The 26,083-nt window shown below is 37.4% G+C and overlaps 1 protein-coding gene across 1 annotated transcript in view; it reads right to left on the reverse strand.

The window, feature by feature from the left end:
• Window positions 1-26,083, reverse strand: part of DPYD (dihydropyrimidine dehydrogenase) — a 369,160-nt gene that overhangs the window by 156,331 nt on the left and 186,746 nt on the right. The window contains exons 11-12 of the mRNA XM_074907341.1: window positions 25,715-25,899; window positions 18,109-18,324 (exon numbers count right to left, since the gene is read on the reverse strand). Coding sequence (XP_074763442.1) covers window positions 18,109-18,324; window positions 25,715-25,899 — 401 coding nt within the window. The remainder of the gene's footprint in view (window positions 1-18,108; window positions 18,325-25,714; window positions 25,900-26,083) is intronic.

Here is a 26,083-nt window from a genome sequence, read left to right on the forward strand (position 1 = left end):
GCTTGCCTCATGACATCCAACATGCCTCATGACAGCCAGCATGCATCATGACAACCAGCACGCATCATCACAACCAGCACGCATCATGACAACCAGCACGCCTCGTGACAGTGCACACACCTCCTGATATCCAGAATGCCTTGTGACAGCCAGCAATGACTCCCAACAGCCAGATCGCCTCCTGACAGCCATGAATTATTGATACTTTATTCTCAGCCCAAAGTTGTATCCCCAGGTATGGACACTAACCTATACAGTATAGTCAATGCTCACTCATCTTAATGTACAAAACAAGAAAGTATATAGGCAAGTATGGATGGCATGTTTCTGCTTTTGGAGGCAGGAGGAATCTGGTTTTTTTTACATCTCTGCTTATCTTACATAACCTACCCCTAATTAACACTGGTTAGTCGAGTACAGAGCCGCACAGGCTTCTTTGCTGCACATCTAGCAGCAGCAAGGGTAAGACTATTTTGTGCACACAGTGATACAGCAGAAACTTTAATCCTCATGGTATTTAAATGGTAGTTTTTAAACTACAATGCAAAACACTGAAGTGCAGTATCCCAAGAATATCAACTAACTTTTTGACAAATTATTAAACTACAATCACAGAAACCAGAGTTATCGTAGAAGGGAAACCAATTGAGCATTATATAATCTCTTTATGCCATACATCTTTTCATGACTTATCTTCATATATTTGAATTTTATATAAACATATATGCACTATATATGCATATCTGCAAAATAAGTTGCATAATTTTGAATTTGCATAATTTGTACTTTAGTGAAACATTCTTTTAGTTTGGTACTCTTTAACCCACAGCCTATTTAAGGGAAAAAATCTGTCTGGTTTAAATCTGAATCATCCCATTATTCTATGATATTTAGTGTCACCAACGATAATAACACTTCTTAACTGAGCCCATTGCTGCAATTAATTTCATTTTCACGGTACCCATGAACTCCAGTATGCATTCCAATATGGCTTCATTGCAAGATCTTAGCCTTATTAAAGTAATACCATTTTTACTTTTTTTTTTTTTTTTTTTTTCTGTGAATAAAAGGATGCTGACAGTGGTTAGCTTCCTACACATTGTAAATGCACAACCATCTCAACTCAGACCTTTATGAAAATATTAATATATAAACATGAGTGGTGCTTGTACTGCAATTCTTTAAAAGCGACTTCTGTCTCGCTGCAGCCATTCTGTTCTGTAGCAGTATAACACAATTTATTCGTGAAAATATATGTATCTACTTTTTATTTACACATACTGGATTCTATAACATGAACTCCCCTAATTTTAATTACGCAACATTACTTAGCCATACAAATGACCGAGCTCCCCCCATCTAAATCGTGAATACGAGCATCTCAAAAGATTTTTTCTATTTTAAGTGAAGATAAGTTACCACATTAAAAATAAATGAGCTATTTTTGTCTGTTGATTGGACACTGAGTACACATAATAAATCACCAAGAGCATTGTATGCTAGTCTATGTGCTAACCTTGAGTTGCAGTTTATCTATTGCTTGCAATTCAGAAGACAATAAGGTATTTTACCCAATCAGCTGATCAGCTGAAGGAACTCAAAAGACTGAAACGGCTTTGAAATACACAGGCTTTTAGATATCAAATTACCTCTGGAACCCTCTACCCTGAAGTAACTCGAACAAAACCCATTTGAAATACAGCTTCAATATTCAAAAAAATCAATAATTTAAACCACAGGTTGAACATTTTTACTGCTTCCACTGCAGACTGTCATTTTTTGAAATGAAAATGCTAATGGCACCAAAGGGGAAAGCTCCAGCCAGAAGAGATACATGTGTGCAGGCATGGATTGGCTAGAAATGCTGGTTTGCTTTCCCTCCCCCAGTTACGTTTACATAAGATCTCTTAAAATAAACAACACTCATTTCTATCGTATCGAAAATGTTTTTCTCTGTTGCATTTAATGTTTCTGTCCATAAGAGCTTAGCTATATCAACACTTCACTGTAAACATGCATGCTGAATGCAAATACTACATCCTCAATTATGCCATTAAGTCATATTATTTTGAAACAGGCAATAATGTCATGCTTTTGAATATCAGATAGCACACTGTGAACTCTTGTTTTATAGATAGAAGAGCAGGAATATAGGTGATGTTGTGCTCCAACATCTACATCAGAAATGGGAAGCAGTCCAGTACATCCTGCAAAAATCAAACAAATATGGATTGTCCTGTGATAAAAGCTCATTTAAGAACAGGAATGGTTGCTTGCCAAAAGACTTCTTAAAAGATAAGGAACATACATAAGGATAAGGAAGAGGCATGGTGGGAGTGTGAACCTTTGAACATAATTGAAGCAAGCTACACATGGAGGATGTCTAACACAAAAGCAAGTCTCTCCTTCGTATGAATTCAACCATCAGACATATTCTTAGTAGAGCTTGAAATTCAGTCTCTTCCTGTAGAAACCGTTATCTTTTGGTAATTTAAATCTCATTAAATCCTTGCACTCTCTGGCACTAATTTTTTTAATTGTGTTAATGAAGCAATGCAAGAAGCAAATCAAAACCCCCAAAAGCAATGAAATAAACATCACAAGACAGAGCGTAAATATCTACAGGTACGCAACTCTCAACACACACCAAGAACAATTTTTGTTATGGTAGCAAAGCATCACTTTTAGTACTGAAGAGAGGGGCATAAGAAAGAAGCTGTAAGATTTATGTTCTTTGGTTTATAGTTTTAATACTTTCAAATACATTCTTACTCTCTCTTTCATATACTTTTAGAGTCTTCTCCAACCATAGAGTTAGAATGGAAAAGAAAATGTAGTTGATATTATGACAATGAAATTGCTCAAGTAAAGAAAACTATGTATTTGGATAGATTCTGTTTTACTGTAAAGTGAAGATTATGTTTGCATTTCCAGGTTAAGCTTTCTGTTTCTAGAAAAAAAATTATCATATACTCTTACGAATTTTCTGACTGATAGATTTGTTCAATTTTAACCCAAGATAAATGCAGATTTTTAGCCTGGAATAAGAAATGACAAAAGTATAACCATTAAAAAACGTGATGTTCAAAAATTCATACTCCAAAAATTCAGACATGGACTCCAATATTCTGCTCTCCCTAAAGGCACAAAACTTTTCTGGATATGAAACAAAAAAGTCCATAAATGTAAGCAGAGAAATTCATCTGAGTTTAAATATACCCAGAAAATAGGAAAATAAGATTTTTTTATTTATGTGTTTGAGATCTGCATTACCTTCATGTGAAACCACCTATTCCAGGTACTCCTGGCAGTCTTTAAAATATACCTCCTACACAATAGCAGCAATCAACTGACCTTCCGAGAACAGTGCTCTTGGCAGCAGCATAAACTTAAACAGAATAATAAAAAAACAGTAGCAACTAGAAACACAATATTCACCCTTTCCTCAATTCTGGCAAAGTTAAGGAGGAAAAACAAGCTTTTTAAGTTTGTGCTGGAGTTAAGACACTCAGGCTGTTATAGATCACCCCAGGGCAACAACTCCAAGCATATGCAACATTCAGATGAACTGCCAGCATCCCCTTCCCGTCCAGTGTACCCAAAACAGCCAGGGTGGGCTGGACGCATTTTTAATTCCTCAGTGAGGCTCTTCGTGGCATTCAAGACATTAAGTTTGTCACCGCTTACAATATTTGGATAGATTTAAGACCCAGTCCTATATAGCATGCACTGGCAGTATGTTAATCTTGAAATATAAGGCATTGATATACTTAGCAAGGCCTGCATTCAGAAAATAAAAGGGGTGTAGGCTTCTGGCTCTTATCTGCTGTTGCAGCTACAGCCTGGAATGGAACTACATCCTCCAGCCAGAAGGACTAATAATTCTCTTGACGTAGCCTCTGGATGTTTCCTCTAACGATCCCAGCATTACTCCTATCTTGTCTGGATTGACTTTTGCTCAGCATGCTCTCAACCATGCCCCAGTCTCCCACAAACACTGAATAATGCAATCAACTGCTCAAGCTAAATCAGCCGAGAGTTATAAAGCTGAGTTTCGACATATTGAAAACACTTCAATCAATGTCACTTTACTAAACCTTCTCTATGGCTTGATATACACATTAAATAAAAGGGTGGCAAACAGGAACCCTCCTGAACTGCACAGGGAGAGAACCATCACAGGCAATAAACCTGAACATAACACCGACACTGTGCCGACAACAGGCTCCTCTGACTCCATTGTTTAAGCATGATGTTTGAAAACGGACAATGAAGATGGTTTGGAAAGAATGCATTAGGGACATTTGGGAAACGTTTCCATTTTTGATCGATTCCACAATAAAGCACAGATATATGATAAGATACAGCTACAACTGCATATGAAAAAATTAATACATTTTTAAAAACCCATGATCTCTCAAAAAAGTTAGTAATTTGTTGTTTCACAGCAGCATTATTGCCACACAATTTTTTGTTATTACAGATTTTGATGTTGCAATAGGGCTTTACATACATACATTTACTATATCATGTGAATTACCAGAAACATCCTCTTCTGTTTATGTGATTTATTAAATCATAAATCATAATAATGTGCCAGAAATTCTTTTTGAAGGACGTAATAAGGTAACAATTATCCTCTGAACTACTTTCTCTGTCTTCAGAGAATAAAATGCATTAGTAACATGTCCGTTTGCTGCCCCATGATAGAAAATGAAAGCAAGTGTGATGGTTGCACTGTATGCTTTCAGTTCCTGCAGTTGGCTGAAGTATTCTTTGTTCCTGAATGTGCTGTCAGAGAAAAAAAGAATAGTTTCTCCAATAATTTTAAGGAACAATCCTTAAAAAAAAGTAAAGAAAAAAATACACCAAGTTTAGTTTTGAATATGAGCTGATGGATACGGAAAAACATACATGTAAATATCAAATATAAATTTAAAATATATTTTAGTTAAAAGCAGATTAGGTACATAGGGCCTCCCTTCATGGTTTTGACTTGAATCAATGAATTAAACCTTTTTCATTTTATGCAACAATTCACTGAATCTGATGCAGGGGAAACATAGCATTTTATTCTGTGAAAATAAATAAATTCTGAGCAATGTTACAATTATTGTTATAATCCCCTCGGAGAAGACTTAAGGCCTTCTAGATCAGCCTGTTAGTGTCTGGAGTCCCATGTCTGATAACCGGCACAGTGAGAATGCCCTTAGTGTACCATGATTTTGCTCAATTATTTTAGAAGGAAAAATCATAAACAAAAATTCACAAAGCAGAGTGTGCTACATAAAGGTATTATTAACTGTGAAGGTGCAGGGAAGTAGAAGCAGCAAGATCACAGGATAAAAATGGCTCCATTAATTCCAAGAAAGTACAATTTACTCTCAAATGCTGATTTTTTTTTTAAATCTATTTCTATGGGAGAATAAACATATTTATTGTTTAAATTAAAAATAAAAAAAAAAAATCGACAGTTTCAGCAGCAATCCAGATCTAGAATTCACTCTGTTTTCATTTTTGTTCCAGGAAGACACTGTTCCTGAACCACATATTGCAAATGTTATAAAGTAAAAATGTGGGGACCTCTGAAACAATATATCATTTCCAAGAGTGAAAGTGTATATTAAGCTTCACATTGGCCAAGTGACATCAAAACATTCTTAACGAATAAAAATATATACACATACTATTTTTGGTTGAGGTCATGATATACAAAAGTGTCATTTTTTTGTTAGATTTTGCTGATACACAGCTCAAAACTAAATCTTGGCAATATGTGAAAACCCAGTCCTGTACCGTGCTCTGCTGATTCTGTGGGAAGCTTACATTTGTAATTAATTTTAAGTGCATGTACCACACTATTTTACTGAATTATAAATTTAAATCACAGAGAATTTATGCTTTGCTGAATTGGTGTCTATACTCCTGTACTGTCCAGATTCTCACTGTTTAATACTCCCAACAGTTTCCATCAGCTTTGGGTCAGATTCTGGAATACAGATACTTTCATTAATCGTATTATACTTACACATTGTGCATACACATTTAATTCAGAGCATCATTATGACCTGTTCATACTCTGTCACATCTAGGGATGGACACAATGCATAACGAGGATTCAGAACACTATATATGATGGTTATGATGGCTGCCGAGCATCCCTATTAAGATCTATACTTTTTCAACATCAACATACAAATAGAGTATCCTGGGAAACAGTATGATTTTGTGACTCCACTAAACAGATCACAATACAATAATTACACAGTCAAATTGAAGAGTTTGGTGAAGTTCTTTATAGAAGCATTTTGGTACTCTGTGTTTATCTGAAGTCCAAATTCGGACTAAAATGAGAAGAGCACATGTCACTGCTTTTATAATATTACATGCTTAAACCTTATTTTATTTACAGCTTCCAGTAGCTTTCAGTTAAATTTCTCATTGCGCCCGCTGCCACGTAGCTGAAGAAGGCTAACAAACCCCTCAGTGTTCACATGACAACCTTTGTGCAAACGCATCCTTATTCTGTCATCTACTGGCAGCGTGCTTCCCAGTCATGTTCTCTGCCAGTCCTTACCAGTTTGCCAATTACACAAGCTGCTTCCCAGACATCAGACAAAAATTCCACAAGACTGCTGTGCGAGCGTACCCTAATTAACCATCAGCTTAATTAGACAATTTACTGTGTAATTAGCAGGCAATTAGTCAACACCTCTCAGATCTTATTGACTGCTGTGACAGCCTTCCTTAGTCTACACATTCCCATACGCTTCCACGACCATGATCCCATCCCCATCCTGTACGACAGCAACCCTTGCAAAGGAAAGGAAATCATATTACATAATAAGGGAAGAGGGAGAAAGATCAATATATAGCCTGTTCATTTATTGAACTGTCTTCTAGCCAAGACTTTCTTTTTTCTAGCAATAGAGGGTCAGCTGCTAACGAAAAAACATCCAGCTATAACATTAGCTTATGACTTTTTCATTTGTAATATGTTTTAGGATTTTATTTTTTTGGACTCTTATATTCCACTGAATTATCAGAGAAGTCAGGCAAGCAGAAGTTAGGAAAAAACAAAATTGTAAACTTATTTACATATTGTAGGTTTAAGTATATGGCTGAGGAACAGTGAAAAGGTGCTGATAGCTGATTTTGAAACCTATAGTTAGCAATGTAATTAACTGCTTCATAGCCCAAAATGCACCAGGAAAGTCAAAGTAGATTACTTTAAAGTATAAAAAGTCAGTACTTGATAATAATTCAATGACATTATGTAATTCAGTAGAAATAATTTTTTGTAGTATGAAATCCTCCACACAAATCTAAAGTTGTATGCTCTTATTGATACACTATGTGAGAACGTACAATTAAAGACTATCATAATATGTACATTAAGGGAATGTTAAAAATGTGTGTTTCTATCTCCTTTTTCTATAGACCAAAACCTGGATTTTGCAATTAGCTGTGACAAAAGCATTTTGGATAATTCTTAAAGTAGTACTTCCAAAGTTCATGGGATAGACACACTTGTCTTCTGCTGCAACTCTAGAAGATTTATTCATAAAAATCCTACATTTTCTGACTGAAGAATGGAGTCCCATAAAGTCACAATCGCTATTATAATAAAATATTTAGATAATTGTAAATCTCAAATAAAGATATGAAATGTTATTTAGAATACACTCACATACAGCTTTGCATTAGTAATAGGTATTTTAACATAAGAACCTATCAGGTTTTTTAAACATATGGGACTTCATTCTGCTTTTGCAACAACGTCAATCAGGAGTAAATGCAATTATATCACCATGAAATTAAAAAATCAGCTCTTCGCTTTCTTCTTGTGTGGGCAAATCAGATGTTAAACACAACTCTACCAGTTTAATTTACCAAGTGGGAACTCAAGACCTGAGATAACTTGAGCATTTAGGAAAGCATGTTCTCTTTACATAAAGGCTACACCGTTATAACCAGAAATCTCTTGAAAAATTATTAAGCTAAAACCCTGTAAACCTGTGTGTAGAAACATACACCAGTTTAGAGCTAGTTATATCACTTCAGCTTATGTCTGCAAACTTTTAAATACAAGCTATACACCACCACATATATGCTTACACTGATGTAAGACTGTCAATGTAGAGTCAATTTGAGACTGCATTTCTGCAAACATGTTGCAGGTTGTGTGGTCCAACTGGGAATCTTTGGGCAATAGGCCAAAGATTCAGCTCTCTCATGTTTTTCTTGGTGGAGATGGGCAAAAGCACTCATCCAACAGCAGGACAACCATTTAATGTGCACAGCTCAAGCAAAAACAACTAGCTGGTGACCAGAGATCTTCCCCAATACGTTTGGAGCCTGATAATGTTAGTGGCCAGAGGTGGGGTCCCAAAGTGTCACCTAGACTCTTGCAGAAGCCAACATTTAACCACAGCAATGAATGCAGCCCTCAGCAAAGATGCTGAACTGTAAATTAGAGAACTGAAGCATAAAAACCACTTTTCCTGTACTCCCCTTCAGCATCTCAGTAGAGCTACAGAAGTCTGGATTGCATTCTGGATTTTCTTATCATTAAAATGTGAAAATGAGGAAAAAAACCCAAACTCTGACACACACACTTAACAAAATGGGGAGAGGGGAGGATTCAGTGGCTTGACAGGAGGGAAACTTCTGAATTATATAATGGCAAAATAAGTATTTTTTTCCTGAATATCTGTGGTTGTTTATTAAATGCATCATGACAATCCAAAAAAATAGGCAAGTTTATGTAATTTGTGCTAAGAAAAGTTCAAAATGTTAAATATGGCCTTACACTGTGATTCTCTTAGATAGGCATTTTTAAATGTAACTATTAATAAAAATAAACTACAACTTTGTCTAATAAATTATTAAATACATTAATGCCACAACATATGCAGTTGGTGGTTTTGAAGAAAGAAAAATACTAAAAAGAATTTGCAACAAATCTGAATTGAGAATGAAACTTAAGTGTGAAAATTATAAATTTCAGAATTACACTTGGTAATTTCTAGTTTACATTGAAATTGCCTTTTTGACTGAATCCCTTTCTGACACAAAATTATTTGAGGTATTGCCAAGATTACCAATAACCTTCCAAGGGTATACAAAACAACTACAGAAATTGATATCTGAATAATATTTTACACAAGTATATTACGTATTTGCTTTTTAGAATCCTGTTTATTTAGGATTTGATGTCAAAAAAGGTGAAGTACTTCAGATACAGTACATTAAGAGCTGGAGAATCTCAGCAGTTTTGGAAAATCATGCATGTGTGCACTCTTTGTCTCTCTTTTGTTAAATATTGCAGATATTTTCAGAAGAATGAGGTAAATAAAGCAAAGGTAGTAAAGAGCAAAGCAGCTTCTTCAACATAAAAAGGAATACTGTTCAGATTTTTAGCCAACTGTGAAATTTGCATCCATTTTGGTTGAATGGCTAATAGTTGCACTACAAATAGAAATCACATCTCTATTACTGGTCACTTCCAGAACACCACATATTATGCTGAGCAGCAATGAACACTCCTACTTTTGGCAGCTATTTTTTATAGAAAAGCTTAAGCAGCAAAATATTCAGTATTGCAGTCTTTATGCTCTTCCAAACTTCACTGCAACTGCTTCTCAGCTATGCCACTCTAAGTGCACAATGAGTTTCATTAAAATATAAAACAGTTTTCAGATTAAAAACTACCTAAAAGACTGGTTACAAATCTTTTAGCCTAAAATAATCAAGATTAAGGTTAATGATCAAATTTACACTTTGTATATGTTAGTGCATTGTTGCTCTACTCTTTTAAACTATTGGCTCCAGCAGAAAAAAAGACATGAAAAGGAAACAATCTCTAAACACTGTAAAAACCAAGTAGATGAACAGAAAATGAATCTTTAGACAACTACATAACTGAGGAACCTGTAGCCTACCAAGAACCAGTTTTACATATGTATCTAGTTTTACCTTTGATGGCCGGCTTCGTGTCCAACCTTGAGGAAGGTACGTCATTGCTGGCTTAAACACTCTATGGAATTTATGAAATGAGTTCAAGAAGCATAGGACGTAAAAGTTACAGCTAAGCTCGCTCTGCTTCATGAGGGTGAATGGAAGGAAAAGAGAAAATAGGGAAAGGATCCTACTGATCCTCTGTAAAAATCTGTCCTTTAGCACAGATCAGGTTTACTGACTCAGTGCTCACACCCTTGTGTGACAGATCCCTCTTTGGATTTGAGGTACTCCAGCATGAACTTGTGCATAACCACTGATGCTTCGAGGTGCACCTGCTGCAGCAGGGACTCACCCACAGCCACCGATGCTTCGAGGTGTACATTCCCCAGCATGGACTTATCCAGTCCACCGTAGACTTATCTAATCCCTTCAGAGGTACACCTGCTGAGGCACAGACATAAGCACAGCCACAGACACTTTGAGATGTACCAGTTTGAGTGTGGACTTATTCACAGCCACAGATGCTTCAGGGTGTCCTGCTCCCACGTGGACTCATTCACAGGTCACAGTCCCTTCACACTGGAGTTCCAGCCTGTCCAGTACAGCGGCACAGAAACAGCAGTGATGACCTGGCCATCTGCCAGCCCAGGCTCATCGCCATTGCTGTTATCAAAATGTTCCCAGGCACAGCAGAGTAAGATGATAAGTAGAACAGCAAGCAGAGAAAGCAAAAAAGCACCACTAACGAGCACTAGACTCTAATATACAGTGAGGCAAGCGAGCCTCATGACAAGCACAGGAGCCTGCCAATTAATAGCTAAACAAGCAATAACAGCTACAAATTTGATCTAGCACATTCCAATCAAATCTGTCATTACCTCAAGCCCTTTGAGCCCCATGTTGGGCACCAAAAAAACAACTGTCATGGTTTAACCCCAGCCAGCAACTAAGCATCACACAGAAACTCGCCCACTCACCCCTGGTGGGACGGGGGAAGAGAATCAGAAGAGCAAAAGTGAGAAAACTCGTGGGCTGAGACAAAGACAGTCCAATAGGCAAAGCAAAAGCCGTGCATGAAAGCAAAGCAAAACAAGGAACCCATTCACCACTCCCAGCAGAAGGCAGGTGCCCAGCCACCTCCAGGAAAGCAAGGCTCTATCACACACAACAGCTACCCAGGAAGACAAATGCCGTAACTCTGAACATCCTCCTGCTCCTTCCTCTTCCCCCAGCTTTATATGCTGAGCATGACGCCGTATGGTGTGGAGTGTCCCTTTGAGTTGGGGTCAGCTGACCCTCCCAACTCCTGTGCACCCACAGCCCACTTGCCCATGGGGTGGTGTGAGAAGCAGAAAAGGCCTTAACTCTGTGCAAGCACTTTTCAGCAAGAACAAAAACACCCCTGCACCATCAAGACTGCCTCCAGCACAAATCCAAAACACAGACTCATACCAGCCACCATTAAGAAAATCAACTCCATCCCAGTAAAAACCAGCACAGTCTTCCACTGACGAGTTTTCACACTGTGCTCCATGCCTTGAGATAACACACTTCTCCATGAGAGACTCTGTGCTGTGGCTCTCATTGCAGAAGAAATGCAGAATTTCTGCAGTATTTAATGCTACAGGAAGAGCGGAACTAAACATTTGCCCAGAGGTTTAATTTTTATCATGTACTTGTAACAAGTTTTACATTTCTAAAGTAATAAATACAATCACAAAGACATTTTACAGACACCCGCAACAATTTAAGGTGTACATCTACTTAGTGTAGACTTCAGCTATGCTAGGAAGAGGCTTGGTTTATCAGTAAAGACTTGATTAAAGCACTCAGTTCCGGACTCTTTGGTCTCTCTGCTTTCACTGTGCTGTTCGAGCTATGCTACATCTCTCCAGACTAGGATACTTCCCGGGTGAAGATCTGCCACGCCCCTACAGCCCCAGATGAACAGATTGAGAAGGAGGAATGGTCAAAGATATCTTTTCCAGCTCCTCAGACAGGAATTTTGAAGCTATTAAAGTTATTAGCCCAGCTTTTTTATACTGGGTCAGGGATAGGGTAAAACTAAGTAGATATGAGATCTGTCCCTTAAGTTGACCATATCAGAGAAATACTTTTTATTGAGGAAAAAGAAGGAAAATTTGTTTTCCTGACACTTCCTCAGATTCACAGAATGATTTGTTCCTTTATTGTAGCCAAATAACTTTTTCTGTATAAAAATATTCAAGTAAAATACAATGGTGTGGCTACAGCATTTTAAAAAATAATAATTACATTACATGCATTTCCCAACAATAGTCTTTTACTTTCCCTGTTAAACTTCGCTGATTTTATGCAGTGATTCAGAAATGCAAAAACTGGGGAACAATAAAGCTGGTGTATCTTATTAAAATGCTTTCAGAAATATGGAAAAAAGTAAGATACATAAAGAACTCATAAGAATATTAAGACCAATAATAATAATTTTAACATTTCTAAACCCAAAAAGTATTTTAACTCAGAGAGTTTTGTATGCTAAGGAGTCCTGGAAAATGCCCATTTTCTGTTCAAAAAAAGTAGCTAATAAAAGTTGTCTGATGTTATTTAGTAGAAAGGCAAACAGTCCTTTTTATATTTGACATTAACAATCTGATCATTTGTCTCCCAAAAGAAAGCCCATACAGCTTTCATACAGACCACACAATAAAGAATAGTAATATTTCTGTTTACTGAGATATCAACTGGCATTTCGTTGCAAGTCAATGGTCTATCTTTGCTACAGCATACTAGACCCCAATCTGGCATCTACAAATGTCAAAAGTATAAAAAAAAATTATAGGATGGAAATCAAAAGCATGTTCTAAATTCCTTAAAAATGAAACAAAGTTCACCTAAACATATTTGCTGCAGAAATCAGTACAATATTCAGCTGTCAATCTTGAAAAACAATGAGGGAGCAATGCTGCCAGTAGGACAGGATAATAACATTTCAAGCAGATGTTCAGGCAGGGCTCTAATTCTCACTGAACTCCCTTGGTAAGCATTTAATTTCTTTATCATATGCAAGCTAGGCAAATTGTACTTCATCAAAACTGTATTGTGAAATATTAATATTTCATATTATAGCAAAACTCCATAGAATAACCTTTGTCATATTAAGAACATCAGAATTTCAAATGTCATGGTTCTGCATTTTAATGCATCTTAAATAGCTTTTTGGCTTGGCACCATAAATTATAACTAGTTTAATCTAAATTACTATGCTGTAGTATCATACAAAAATATACATTTTGTAATACAGATTCACTTCTGTGAAATACTAATGTTATGGAAAAAAAAGCATCATTGTACCATGATTTTTTTACCACCTTCAATTATGAAGCGAGGTGCACACAGTGAAAATGTACAGAGAGGAAACTAGTTGGAGCCTGAATATTTATATTGTAGTAACAGCACATAGAAATGTGATATATCCTGGGTAAATTAATTAATTCTCTACCAGCAATGGTTTTAATTTAGAAATGGTTCCGAAAATATAGTGTAAAATCTACATCAGTGAATTGTATAAACATACATTATAGCTGCAAAGTTTTCTCCACTATGGTTTAGTTCAAATTTAATCTACTTTTAATTGTAGCTCTGTTTTTAAAATCATCCATGCAACTTGCTCCATATATAATGAAAAAAAAGTATTAAAGATTAAAAATGAAGTTAGTCTGCATGTTGATTTCTGCCAGTTCTCATAATAAAGGCAACTGTTTCCACATTATTGAAAGTGACAGCATCACAAATCAATGCATGTCACAACAGAATAAAGACAGATGTGTCTGATTAATCAGAATTAAATTTTAGAAGGAAGCATCTAAAAATCAAAGCAAACATTTCTGCTATTCCAGTTGTTTTTTTCTTCTTTCTAAGCAGTCCATACAATGCAGTGAGAGAACAACAAAGCCTGAATTCAGTTGATAAAACCCCAGTTTCTGCTAGAAACTTCTCACTGTGGTAGTGGATACAGTATAGAGATGTGCACACTTCATATAGTGCCTGACTTATTTCGATACTATGTTTATACAAACTTTCTGAGTACAGTTTTTAGAGCAAATTTTGTGTACTAAACAATATTTGTTAAATTTTAAGTAATAAACTCGCTCCGTATAACACTTCTACTAAAAAGCTCCCACTCAGTTATTTGTTTAATTAATGCAGTATCTCTCATTCTGCAGGTAGTTGTCTGTTCATCTTAGCTCTGAAAGATGTAATAATTGGTATTCATTTATTGTGGACTCTATGATATGCAGCTCCCCCATTTCCCTTCAATAGCTTGCCAACAGAATTTACAAATAATACATTGCGGCACAGAGTTATCTGAGTAAGACAGAAATACTATTTGAACCAACAGAGCAGAGAGCTATTGATCCTGCAGTCAGAAAGGGAAGACATGAATGTAGGAAAAGGTGTGCGAAGGGACTTTATTCCGCTACCATTTGTCTCTCCTAGTGATAGTCCATTTTAAAAGCAGTTATTCGCATTTCTGCAAAAAATCAAATCTACTTGATACTAAAGCAGCTGTGCAGAGATGTTTAATTAGGTAAATAAAATTCTGCAAGTCACTATCCTCCTCACAGATACCTACACACACAGCACCCTATAATTAATATTTGCATTATGCTATAATACCCAGTACCTTCTAAAATATTTAAAGTACAGTATACTTTAAGGTATAAATACTGTGAAGGGATTTCAGCTATTTCTCATGTTAGCTCTTTTTTTATGTTTCAACAATAGTACAGTAGTATGCAAGAACAAACTTTTGCTGAATCACTCAGACTTGAAATCCTCACCCTACAAACAGAAAATGCTACGCAGGTTGTCATGAAGGCAATTATGCAGCAAAGTACGTGGGTGTTTGAAAAGGGAGTGAGCACAGCACGAAACAGTGCTATGCTAACTCCCTCTGTGGCAACATCTGATGCTTTCAAGGTAAGGCCAAGACAGATGAGAGTTGGGAAGACTGGGGGAGTAAATTACGGTCCAGAGCTAGAACTGCAGCATTGCTATCCAAGAGTTCGCCCATACAAGAGAGTATGGCCTCTCATGGGCTGCAGGGATCCCTAGTCTAGCATTTTAGAAGAGTTTTGTGTGGTGGGTAGTGAAAGAGGGAAAAGTTCACACGAAATGAATCCTCTGTCTTAGGAGAATCACAGATCTCCAATCCTTTTTATCTCTGTCTTTGGATCTCTTTCTTCCAAGATTTATCCTGCTTTTCTCTCTGATCTTATTCTATCACACAGTAGATAATGCATGGAAATCTGTGGTTAGGCTGTACGTGCTTTTCACTAGCTATATGTCACTCAAATATAGCCTGCATCAGTCACTTTTGCTAAAGTGTCAATGGATGCCCATGGTCAAAAGGGAAGTCACTGGTTTCCCCATCAGTGACTGAACACAGTGGTGACTTCAGTAATTGGCTCTGGAAGAGGGAGCATTTCTCCTGCTGCTAACCTCCCCAGTGCCATACAGGCAGTTTATGCTTGGCCTTTAACTATTGCAAATAAGAAGGAAGCTCACAAGTTAAACCTAACCAGGACAGATAAAATGAGGAGATGAGGGATGAACACAGAATCCTGCTTGTATCATACACAATCAAGGCTGAAGTGGAGAAGCTTCAGCTGCCTACAAATGTGTAGTGAGCTCCCTTCCTCCCAGAAGCTGTTCCACTCTTGGGAACCGTACGGTATGGGGAGCAGCTCTGCCTTCTCCCACTGACTGCAGGCCTAAATCAGGAAATCTTTGTTCCTGGTTCTGTTACACAGTTAAATCTTTGTTCCTGGTTCTGTTACGCAGTTAGCTGTAACTAGCTGGGCAGGACAGCTCAGTCTGAAATCTCTACTTCTATAGGTACTGCAGCCCAAGAGAGCATTCTGCTCCCCGCTGAACACTGCACAAGATTTATGTCTCCATAATCAGAAGCTAAGTATTTTTTTAAAAAAGTTGGCACATTATGCCAACCTATATTATTCCAAATTCTCTACCAACTCCTTGTTTTAGCATTAAGTCAACAAGAGCAGTCTTTGTGCAGTACCTCACTGAGCTTCTCCTATTTGAAATATTTCTTTTCGTAGCATTAATTACCATGCTACTGTTATAAATAAAAGTAATTTTATTTCTGCAGCATCTCCTAGCCAAGCATCTCAAATGATGTCACAAATACTAAGGCTTAACACCTGTGGGAAAAGCACTACTAGGAAAACAGATGTAGAAAAACTAGGTAGTACTTGGGTGGGACACAGTCTTACTGCACACAGGAATATATGATTCAAGAGTTGAGGCACCAGAGAAAGACTACTGACTCCTACCAAACTCTAGAAGAAAGCTTAGCTAGAAATAATGATCACTGGACTAGAATTTATCCAAAGCACTTCTCTGAACTTCTTCTCTTTAAAATAAGTATTACCTGCAATATTTTGCATCTTATTGCAATAAATATTATCAAAAAATCCTATTTTATAACTACTCAAAGTACTTGCTTTTAGCAGCGCTCTCACTTGAAAGATTGAGTCACACCTCCAGAGCATGGCATCCAGTGGAACACTTTGCAGTCGCCATTTGAAAAATGACTCAGAGTCTGCTGCTTAGTGGAGTACCAACATCACTTCCTACAACAGACATGTCTCTCCTCCTGAACTCCCACCCAAGCTGGAACTCAGCCAGTGTCTGTTTAGCTCTTGAGATACACAGTAATCAACGTGCAGTCTGGCAGGACTGTGAGCATACCAGCAATAAATAAATACATCTTAGTACTTGCTATGAGTTGACTTTAGCCTAGGCACTGAATAATTACAGCTGACGGTATGCTATACACATAAGTCAGTTGTAAACATACTTGAATGACATTTATGTTTTAATAAGAAACCCTGTGAAGTCAACTGGAATATCCATTGCAATACAGAGGAATACTTACTTCCTTAGGGCTACTTCAGGTGTAAGTGACAAAAGAAGCCAGTCTGACATATTTTACAGTATACTGAAGTAATACAGCACCTTGCCCTTAGACCTTCCTCATATTAGAGGACCACCCTCCATAGTTAATTTACTTATGGTACTTACCCATGTAGAGGTGGCAGTGTAACAAATCCACCTTTTTTCTTCTGCTAAGGTCTCCATCCATCAATACACTTTTACATCCCATCTCCGAACCAAGAAAAAAAGCCCCTTGTTTCCAAATTCATCTCAAGAGCTCTCTTCAGCCCACACTACTGTTTGCCACTGGTTGACAACACACAGCTGTTATTCATACTGTTACTCAGGCCTATGCCTAAAGATTTACTTTCAAAGCTCTTCCTCTCTTCACAAGTCAAACTGTATCTATAATCCAGTCCAAATCCTGTTTCTTTTCTCTACATTTATCAAAACTGTTGTTTTCCTTCATTGTCCAAACTTCTTGCTCAGTCTCATTTTGCCATTTTGAATGTAGTAACAAGAAACCCATCCTGAATGCAATTCTCAGGTCAAACAAGCAATTACACGCTTTAAATCTACACAGAATGCTTTGTTTTAGGTGCCACACTGAGCCATAGCCTTCAAGGCTTAATTCTAACTCCTTCCTCTTCCGCTACATGTTACTGAAGGTTTATGTCACTGTACTACAAACCTTCAGCACAACTACTCTTCCCTCCGTAGGCTTGTTTTATGTTGCCTCCATCTTTCTCTTCCACTAGCCACCCAGCCTCAAGCTTACACCCACATTATCACATTGCAAATGCAGCTCAGTTTCAATGGCTTATCTTGGCAGTCCTTGGCATAGAAGCCGCCTTTCAAGGTTTGTGTAATAAAGCTGTTACTCATTCCCTTTGCATTTTGATCCCTCACAGAAAACATTTTCACTGCAGTATTTTAAAAAAAGGACTATTACCCTTACTAGTTGGCTGATATTAAAAGGTTGGGGAATAAAAGGGAAGAATGTAACAGCAAACAAAATCAGAAACTGTGTCAACCTTTACACTGCACTGTTGGAACCTCCCAGACTAGTTGACCTCCACAATGTACCACAGCCTTCCCTGCTATGTTTATACTAGCTAGATTTAATAGTGACGTTCCCAAAAGATTCAGATTTTTCAAATATACAAAGAAATTGTTACATAAATATACCTTAAAATATTTCCTTACCTTATTCAGGGAGAATGTTTTAGTGACAGCAAAGCCCCATCCAGTTTCAAAAGCTCTTCGAATCATTGAAGAACTAGTAGTAGGGGTTGCACTGGCAAGGCCAAAAGGATTTGGAAACTTCAATCCAGCCATTTCTACACTGATGTCTACTAAATCAATAGCGGTATAGAAGAGTGGTAGTTCTGGAACAGTAGAAACTGCAACACCATGTAAGGACTGTAAAAAACAAACAAAAATCACAGAAGTTTTTGCTGATTCATTGTTATATAATTTATTATTAACCCTGATAAGGGAATAATTCATAAATAATAACCCAAAGTTTAAGTATTCTGTGTTCAGACTTGCAAATCAGCAAACCATTCAAACACTTGCATACATATCTTCTGTCAAAACAGCATTCATGCTGAAATATTATGCCATGCTGGAAATAACTGAAGAATATTAATAATGAAACAAGTTATTCTACATCCTGTACTGCTAGCCTGGTTCAGTCTAAAGGTTTGTTCCACCATTCTGAACAGCCAGTTCTGATCCCTACAGCAGCCAGCAGCAGCGAGATTGAAAAAAAAAACCCAAACAGGGTATGCACAGAGAGACCCTTCCTAGTTTTCTTCCCAGGTGCCAATCCACAAAAAGTGTAGGGACTTGTGAAAAATGAGAGAGGGCATCCATGTGAAGGATCACTCAGCCGTAACTCAATATATTTTGAACTCCTCCACCTTTTTTCCTGCCGTTTAAAGATTTTATCTACCTATACAATGGGAAACATATCAACATATGCAAAGCCATTATTGTTTTAATAGTTAATTGCATTAACATGAATACTTTAAGGGTTACTAAAATTAGGCTCTGATTTGGGTTCAAAGAACAGTATATGCATTATGGCTGTGACACCACAGTCACTTTTGTTCTCATTTTAAAGACACCCTTTCTCTGAAGAGTCAGTGAAAAGCTTTCAATGTAAATGCTGCATCTAATACTGTAAAAATTGGAGAGAGAAAATCTTTCTCCATGTATGGATGTTGAACAGCATCCTAATCAGGCTGTGGTAGGTAGAATTAAAATCTTTGCTCACTCAGATGGCTGACTCAATAAAATCACAAAGAAAAAAGCAGGAATTTCTAACACAGAGAAGCCCTACACAGTCTGTGTTCCTAAAAAATGCCAGCCTAAGATCACAGCAGTTTCATCTGTCATTAAAATGAAGATTTCTTCTGCAGGACAAAAAGAACTGCTACTGGAGGTGAGGGGAAGATTTTTTGTAAGAGTAAAAACCTGAATCACTTACAAATTGCTGGCTTATGGACTGGGTTTTTTTAAAGGAACGTATTTACCCCATTTTTACCTGTGAAAGCTAATAAGCATGGATGGGATGAGGGGGTTTCTGTTTGTTTCAGTGCCTTCTGTTTCCTAGGCTGGTTCAAAATCTGAGAGTTCACAAGTCTGTTTTGTTTTGCAACTGCCGGGACTCATGTATCAGATTCTGACTCAGAAGGTCCCATTGCTTGGATAGAGAGGATACATTTGGGGGACAAATTTCCTGATGGCTTAAAAGCACTGAAAGCAGTGGAATTGTCCTAGCCTGAATGATGCGAACCTGAGCACGTCCCTAATGGTGGACATTTTGAGAAAATCTAATTTTTAACGATCCCTAACACCAGGGACCAAACTCCCTTCAGTATCACAACCTCTCCCAGATAGTAGCTGATGCAGCTACCATTTATAAAAAGCCAGACATCCCTCATTTTCTCCCTCCGGAGTGCTCAGTCTTTTCTTTGTGTCATACTCCCATAGGGCTGTTTTCCTATACCAGAAGAATCTGCATTCTTAGAAGACCAAACAGCCTAGCATTCCACATCTCAAAAGCTTTTGTTAACTAACAAATCAAAGGAAAATAAAAGAAAAAAAAAAAAAAAAAGAAGTATTTGCCTTTGATTATTTTGGGTTTAATTTCAACTTTTTAACTTTTTCAGTCTTTCTTATCTAAAATTTTAACTGCAAAATGTTGTTTGCAATGCCAAAACAGAACTTCATGGATCATACAACTGAAATTAAAGCATTTTTTAAATGTTAGTACTTTTTGTCTCCTACATATTTGGAAGTGCGGAAATCTGCTGAAATCAACACTGATATGCTGAACTCTTACACTGAACTCTTTGATTTTGATTCTGTAAGAATGACAGCAAAGACAGACTTATGGATAGGTTTTTGGCCAGTTCCACTCTATGTGCACATGTGAGTAATAAACGTAATTTTCCAATTTGAAAGCAGTTATTTGTTAATTCATTTGCTATCCAGAATTGTTCAAAAGTTCACTGTGAATATATTTCAGTCTGTGGATTGCTCACAAACTATTCATTGCTTGTATAAATGCCTGTAAAGATTGATTGCTATAGACAAACAGATTAAGTGTTTAATATGCAGGTTAAGTTACATTATATTGTTTCTTTTCCTGAGCAGGACAATTGAATCTCGAAAAGTTGTTCTCACCTAAAATTAGTGTTGCTTGAAAGTGATTCTTAACTAGAGACTCCAAATGAGCTTCCTGTGATAAAACAGAAAGCAAACTGTATACAAGACAAAAAAATAAAATCCACCAAAGCAGTGAAAGACTTTTGAACCAGGTGGTTGAATACATCCATGCAAAAACAGGCCTTGCCTCCTGCATACCATCATGCAAAGCGGGCATAATCCACTTCCCAAACCATTTGCAAAGACTATTCTTCCTGCCAAACTTCCCTCACAAAGAGCAAAACCACATACAATTCCACCCCAAGACACTCAAGCACCACAAGATGTACCTAATGGTTTGTTAATGATGAGGTGGCCCAGGTGGAGGTGGCACGGGGAGGATTAAAAAAGATTTCAATAGAACCAACTAAGTCTTTAAAAACACACTGGGACAGGATGCAGCTGAAGGTTCAGTAGCTATACATCCTCCCAGATTTATCTCCCTCTTTCCTGTCACTTCCTTTTTTTCTCTATTTAGTTTTTGCTGGTTTTTCTTTTCAGCACAATGCTTATAAAAGAAATAAATTTACTAAGCCCTGATGTGTTGTTTTCTACAAAGCAAAACTTTTGGCAAACTAAAATGTTTTATAGCTTCCTGAAAGTAAAATAATCTTTATAATGAAGGATTTCCCTGACATTGCACAAATAGGAAAAGAAAGCCTGCAGGCAAGGGTTTATTTATAATAACTCTTTCCTAGATTTTTAAAAATAGAGGACAAGAAGTGTGGCCCATTCTTCCTCTAATTTGATACCTACCAGCTGAGCTAACAATATTACTTATTGTTCCAGTCACGGCAACTTTTTGGATACTGGAACAGAGTTGTGAAAAATCCCCAGCACACCGCATGCAGCAGCCCCACCTTACTCTACCCAGGATATGCCTAGAGGCAAGTGCAGCTCAGTCTGTAGTGCAGGGCTGAGAGATAGGAACTCAGCTTTAGACCTGATACAATTTGTGACGTTCATTTTCTTCAGATGGAGAAAATTCTTAACCACAGCAATATGCACTAACTCCATTTTGGGGCCTTTAACAAAGACAGGCTGTGAAAGTGAGTAGTTCTATTATTATTTTTCAGAGAAAGCCTTCTCTACAAATCCTACTGCCTGGAAGAGTTTTCCTGAATACTTTGATCTCACTCCTGCTTTCTCTATTTTTAAGTCTGATCTTAAAACATATCTTTTCTCCCTTGCATGTGCTTCTTCCATCCTCTCTCCAATTATTCAATATTTAACTTTGTTAAATACGTTTAACCTTTGCTAAATATGTTATTTCATACCATCTCAGAATGTTTGTGGTTGGAAGGGATGCCTGGGGACCATCTAGTCCAACACCCTTGCGCAAAGCAGGGTCAAGTCGAGCAGGTTGCTTAGGACTCTGTCCAGCTGGACAGAGATTTTCTAAGCTCCTTCTTGGCTTTGGCTTTCTGCTGCTGGAACAGACGTACTGCTTTACACAGTGGTAAGCAATTAAAATACCAGGTTTCCTGCACTTGCATTTAGTGCACCTTTTTGCAAATGGTGCTTTGTTACTCGTATCCATGCTAATGTTTCATATGTTGTTCTAGCTAAACAAAGGGACATTCAATTTTTCCTTTGGTTATCCTGAAAAGAAGCAGACAACATAACTAACAGCTTCAAAGACTTCCTGGGAACCACCCATCTCTGGTATTGATTATGAAATAATGTACATTCATGCATGCTTGAGGAATATATGAGAATGGTCAAACTTCATAAAAGAATCAACAACTATACTCTTCAGATACAAAGCCCATATATTTTTTGACAGCACAGATAAAGAAAAAATAGCAAATATACAATACTGGTTCAAAATAACGCAGTGATGTGCTCAAAATTCATACTGAATAGCGTCTTAGTGAAGTGCAATTTATATCAGTTGGGATCCAGCCCTTTATTCTTTAAGCATATCATGTACATTTCAGCCTAGGAGAAATATAAAAGAAACTGTCCACACTGGGGAGATTACAGTAAAGAAAAAATAGATTTAAATAAAAGAAAACTTATTGTGAACCAGAGAGAAAAAGCCGCTTTTTAAGAGGAATTTTAGTGAGAATAAGATGGCAGCTTGACTGCCACATATGGGAAAACGCTCCACAGGGAAGTGTATGAATAGAGCAGGAGTGAAACATTAAGGCTGGCGCAGTGGTCCAAGAAGAAAATACTGGAAGAACTGCAATGGGAGAAACGTCTTTGCTCTCAAGGCAGGCATAGAAAATTAGAAGTTAGTCCTGCAATAATTGTGACTTACCCTGAATACAACTATTATATTATTAAATCCCATTCACTGATCAAAAATAAATTAATGGTAACTGAGGCATAGAAGGGAACAGCAGCCTATATTGCTTCTGCACAAGATCATAAAGTCACTGTTGGACAAAAGTGAGGGCCATTATAATGCCCAAACTAGGTAATCACTAATAAATCACCAAGATTATTTTACAGAAGTTTTTACCTCATTTATGGAATAACAAAAGAAGGTTGAATCCTGAAAAAATGTTGTGAATAGTAGATAGTTGCATGAATTGGGCTGATTCTGTTTGAATCTCTACTGACTTGCAAAGAACCGTTCTAGGAAGACTGACTAGATTTTCTAATAGGTTGTACTACAACTATCCTTAGTTAGGCTTTGACTGGTCGTGTTTATAGAAACTAACCTGACACAGCTGCAGGCAACAATTTCTGAGATGAACCTATGCTTCATATAGTGGGAGGAATATGTTAAGAAGTGGGAGATATTTAGGCAACTAATGATGGAAAGTTTCCAGCATAAGAGCAGCCAAGAAGCTTCTGTAAATAACTCCCAGTTTTGAACATAAGGCATTTCTGCTGGAGAGTCCTTGAGTCTGGATCTCATGCTTCACTTGACCATGTGCCAGAGCTTGCAGTGATTGGAGTTGCAGGGCACATATCAGGCCCATCTGTTTGCTTAGCCTTTTGCCTGGAGTAGGTTGGGATACAAGCAGCGTGCTGTTCAAACAGTCTGCAAGTAGTCAGGATGGGGTTTTTGAGTTTCAGTCTTTGACATGGTCTTGGGTTGGTTGAGAAATCCCATGGAATAGTTTTATTTTGCTAAAGGCTGACTGCATTATTTATAAATCCTGGTTCTGTGATAGTTGGTGATTTTGGAAATGACTACCTATTCCTGTAAGTAAAATGCAAATGGATAGATGGTATCAATATATTTATTTAAAATTTAAAGTATACTTGATTCAGATATCCAGATCACAAGAAGGTTGCTTGTCTTAGAATCTCACAGTAGAGAGAAAATAAGATAGTGTGTAAGGGTGTTTTTTCATTTGATATAGGAAGTTTCCAGAACACAGGGCTGTGAATTGAACGCATGCACGCACATGCGCACAAAGGCATGCACGCATGCATATACCTACCCCTATAAAAATCAGGGTAATACCATCCTTCTCTAAACAACTTATTTAAAAGACAAACCCTCCCCCAGTCATTAAAGTTTCTGCCAGGTTCAAACACTGGTGAAGTAAATTGCCAAATTACAGCACTCTGCACCACAGCAACCAGATTTTACAAGGGCTGCACATCCAAATAAATGCCCCTGGGCAACCCATTCATCTAACAGCTGGAAAGGTGACACTTGACATTTGGAAACTTTCCCGTGAAGATTGCTGTAAGGCTTTCCCATTAGCTTCCTGGTGAGACTGTAAGGTTGAATAAGCTGCCTTGAAACCTGCAAAGGGTGACGGAAATGCTCTAATATCACAAGCCTGCTTGATTTAAAATTCTAATTCTCAAGCCATGACTATTCAGATTTTTTCCAATGTATTAAATACATTCCAGGGGGGGTGGGGGGGTGGGGAAGCAAGCTTTGAGAAGGAAACAACATGATGAAGGAGGATTTTTAAGTGATGTATTTCTAGAGGTTAAAGAGGAAGGAGACAAAAAGGAGGAGATACCCCTCTCTCCCCTATCCCTATCACAGTTACCCAAATTCACTGTGCACTGAGAAATTAAGCAAGCAGGTCAGGGATTAAAGATGTTTCACACTCAGCATTTTCAGAGGGTCTAAGAAGGCAGGACACAAACAGTGCTTTAGAACAAGTGAGGAAAAAATATGCACAGATACTAACAACAAGCTTTCAGTTGAAGTATTTTTAGGAAGTGAAATCAGACCCCAACAGCATGAAATTGCACAAACATGCAATCAAAGAGGCTTTGAGCAGATGGATGGGGGAGAAAGACATCGAGCTGTTACAGTCCCAACTTCAGTTGTTCAAATCTCTTTTTGTGGGAGAATGAATCATGTATCATGTTTCTAAAAAGTTCCTTGCACTTATGAACACACTCTTTGTCAGCTGGTTCTCCACACACAGGCTGTGTCTCCTGTCTCTGACGGTTCCTCTGCAGCTCCTCTAGACTTTGTACTCTTTCTTTTACTAGAAAAATTAGGGCAGAGGTGCTCAGTCAGCAACGTACAAGGAGCACCAAAAGGGAACATTCAGTTACAAGGCTTTTCAAATCTATACCCCTTAAATTCACATTTCTCAGGTAAATTCTCCTTTGAATTATTTTCCTCTGTGCACTCAGTGTTTATCTTTTTGTCAGACTCTTGCATCCAGTTTATCAGCCTCATCAGAGCAAACTTTGGTTCCAGTGTAGATAATCTGAATGTTCTGTAAACTGTTAATACACTAAAAATGTCTTCCCCAGGTAACAACTTTGGCAGTATTTAATTTTTACTTTATGTGCTATTGGGAGATTTTACTTTTTAATACTGATGGGCTCGCTTCTTTTCCCCAATTACCCAATTAGGACTTTGACTTGCACTGTGCAGAGAGGCTTGCTACCCTTGAGTGGAATTCAGAGCTGGGGCCAATAAAATATTGCTCAGATTTTAGTGTTAAGATAATGTAAGAAAGCTGGGTTCAACTACCCAAACTCAAGTATGTGATCCAAGTTGAATGAATCTGTAATGCTCAAATCACCAGACAATCCAGGTACCAGTTTTTCAAAACTTGTATATTTAATCTAAACCATAATGAAATTATTTTTTAAAGTATCTAAAAGCAGATAGAAATGTGAAAAAGAAAAAGACGTTTAAAAAAATCACCTGTATGTATCTGTGCATGTACCAGGAAGCTTGTTTTCCATCGTTTACCGATTCCACTGTAGTGGTAGCAAGACCACCAATGTCACCCCCTGCAAAAACCCAGGGTTCACTTGTTTGCATAGTTTCCGGATCTACTTCAGGAAGACCCCATCTGTTAAACTTGATAGGTGCCATGGCCTCTCTGACTGTAATTAAAATGAACGACAAGTATGTTAATAGAAGAAAGAAAAAGCTGTTGCTAAAATCTGTCAGATATACACGATAACAATTAGAAAAGCAGTTCCAAGTCCTTTCACTTACTTAAATGTGAATTTACAGTAGGAATGAAAAGTCCTTTTATATACAGAAACGCTTTTGTTGAGCTAGGTG

The sequence above is a fragment of the Athene noctua genome, chromosome 5 (assembly GCF_965140245.1).
Source record: "Athene noctua chromosome 5, bAthNoc1.hap1.1, whole genome shotgun sequence".
Lineage (NCBI taxonomy): Eukaryota > Metazoa > Chordata > Aves > Strigiformes > Strigidae > Athene > Athene noctua.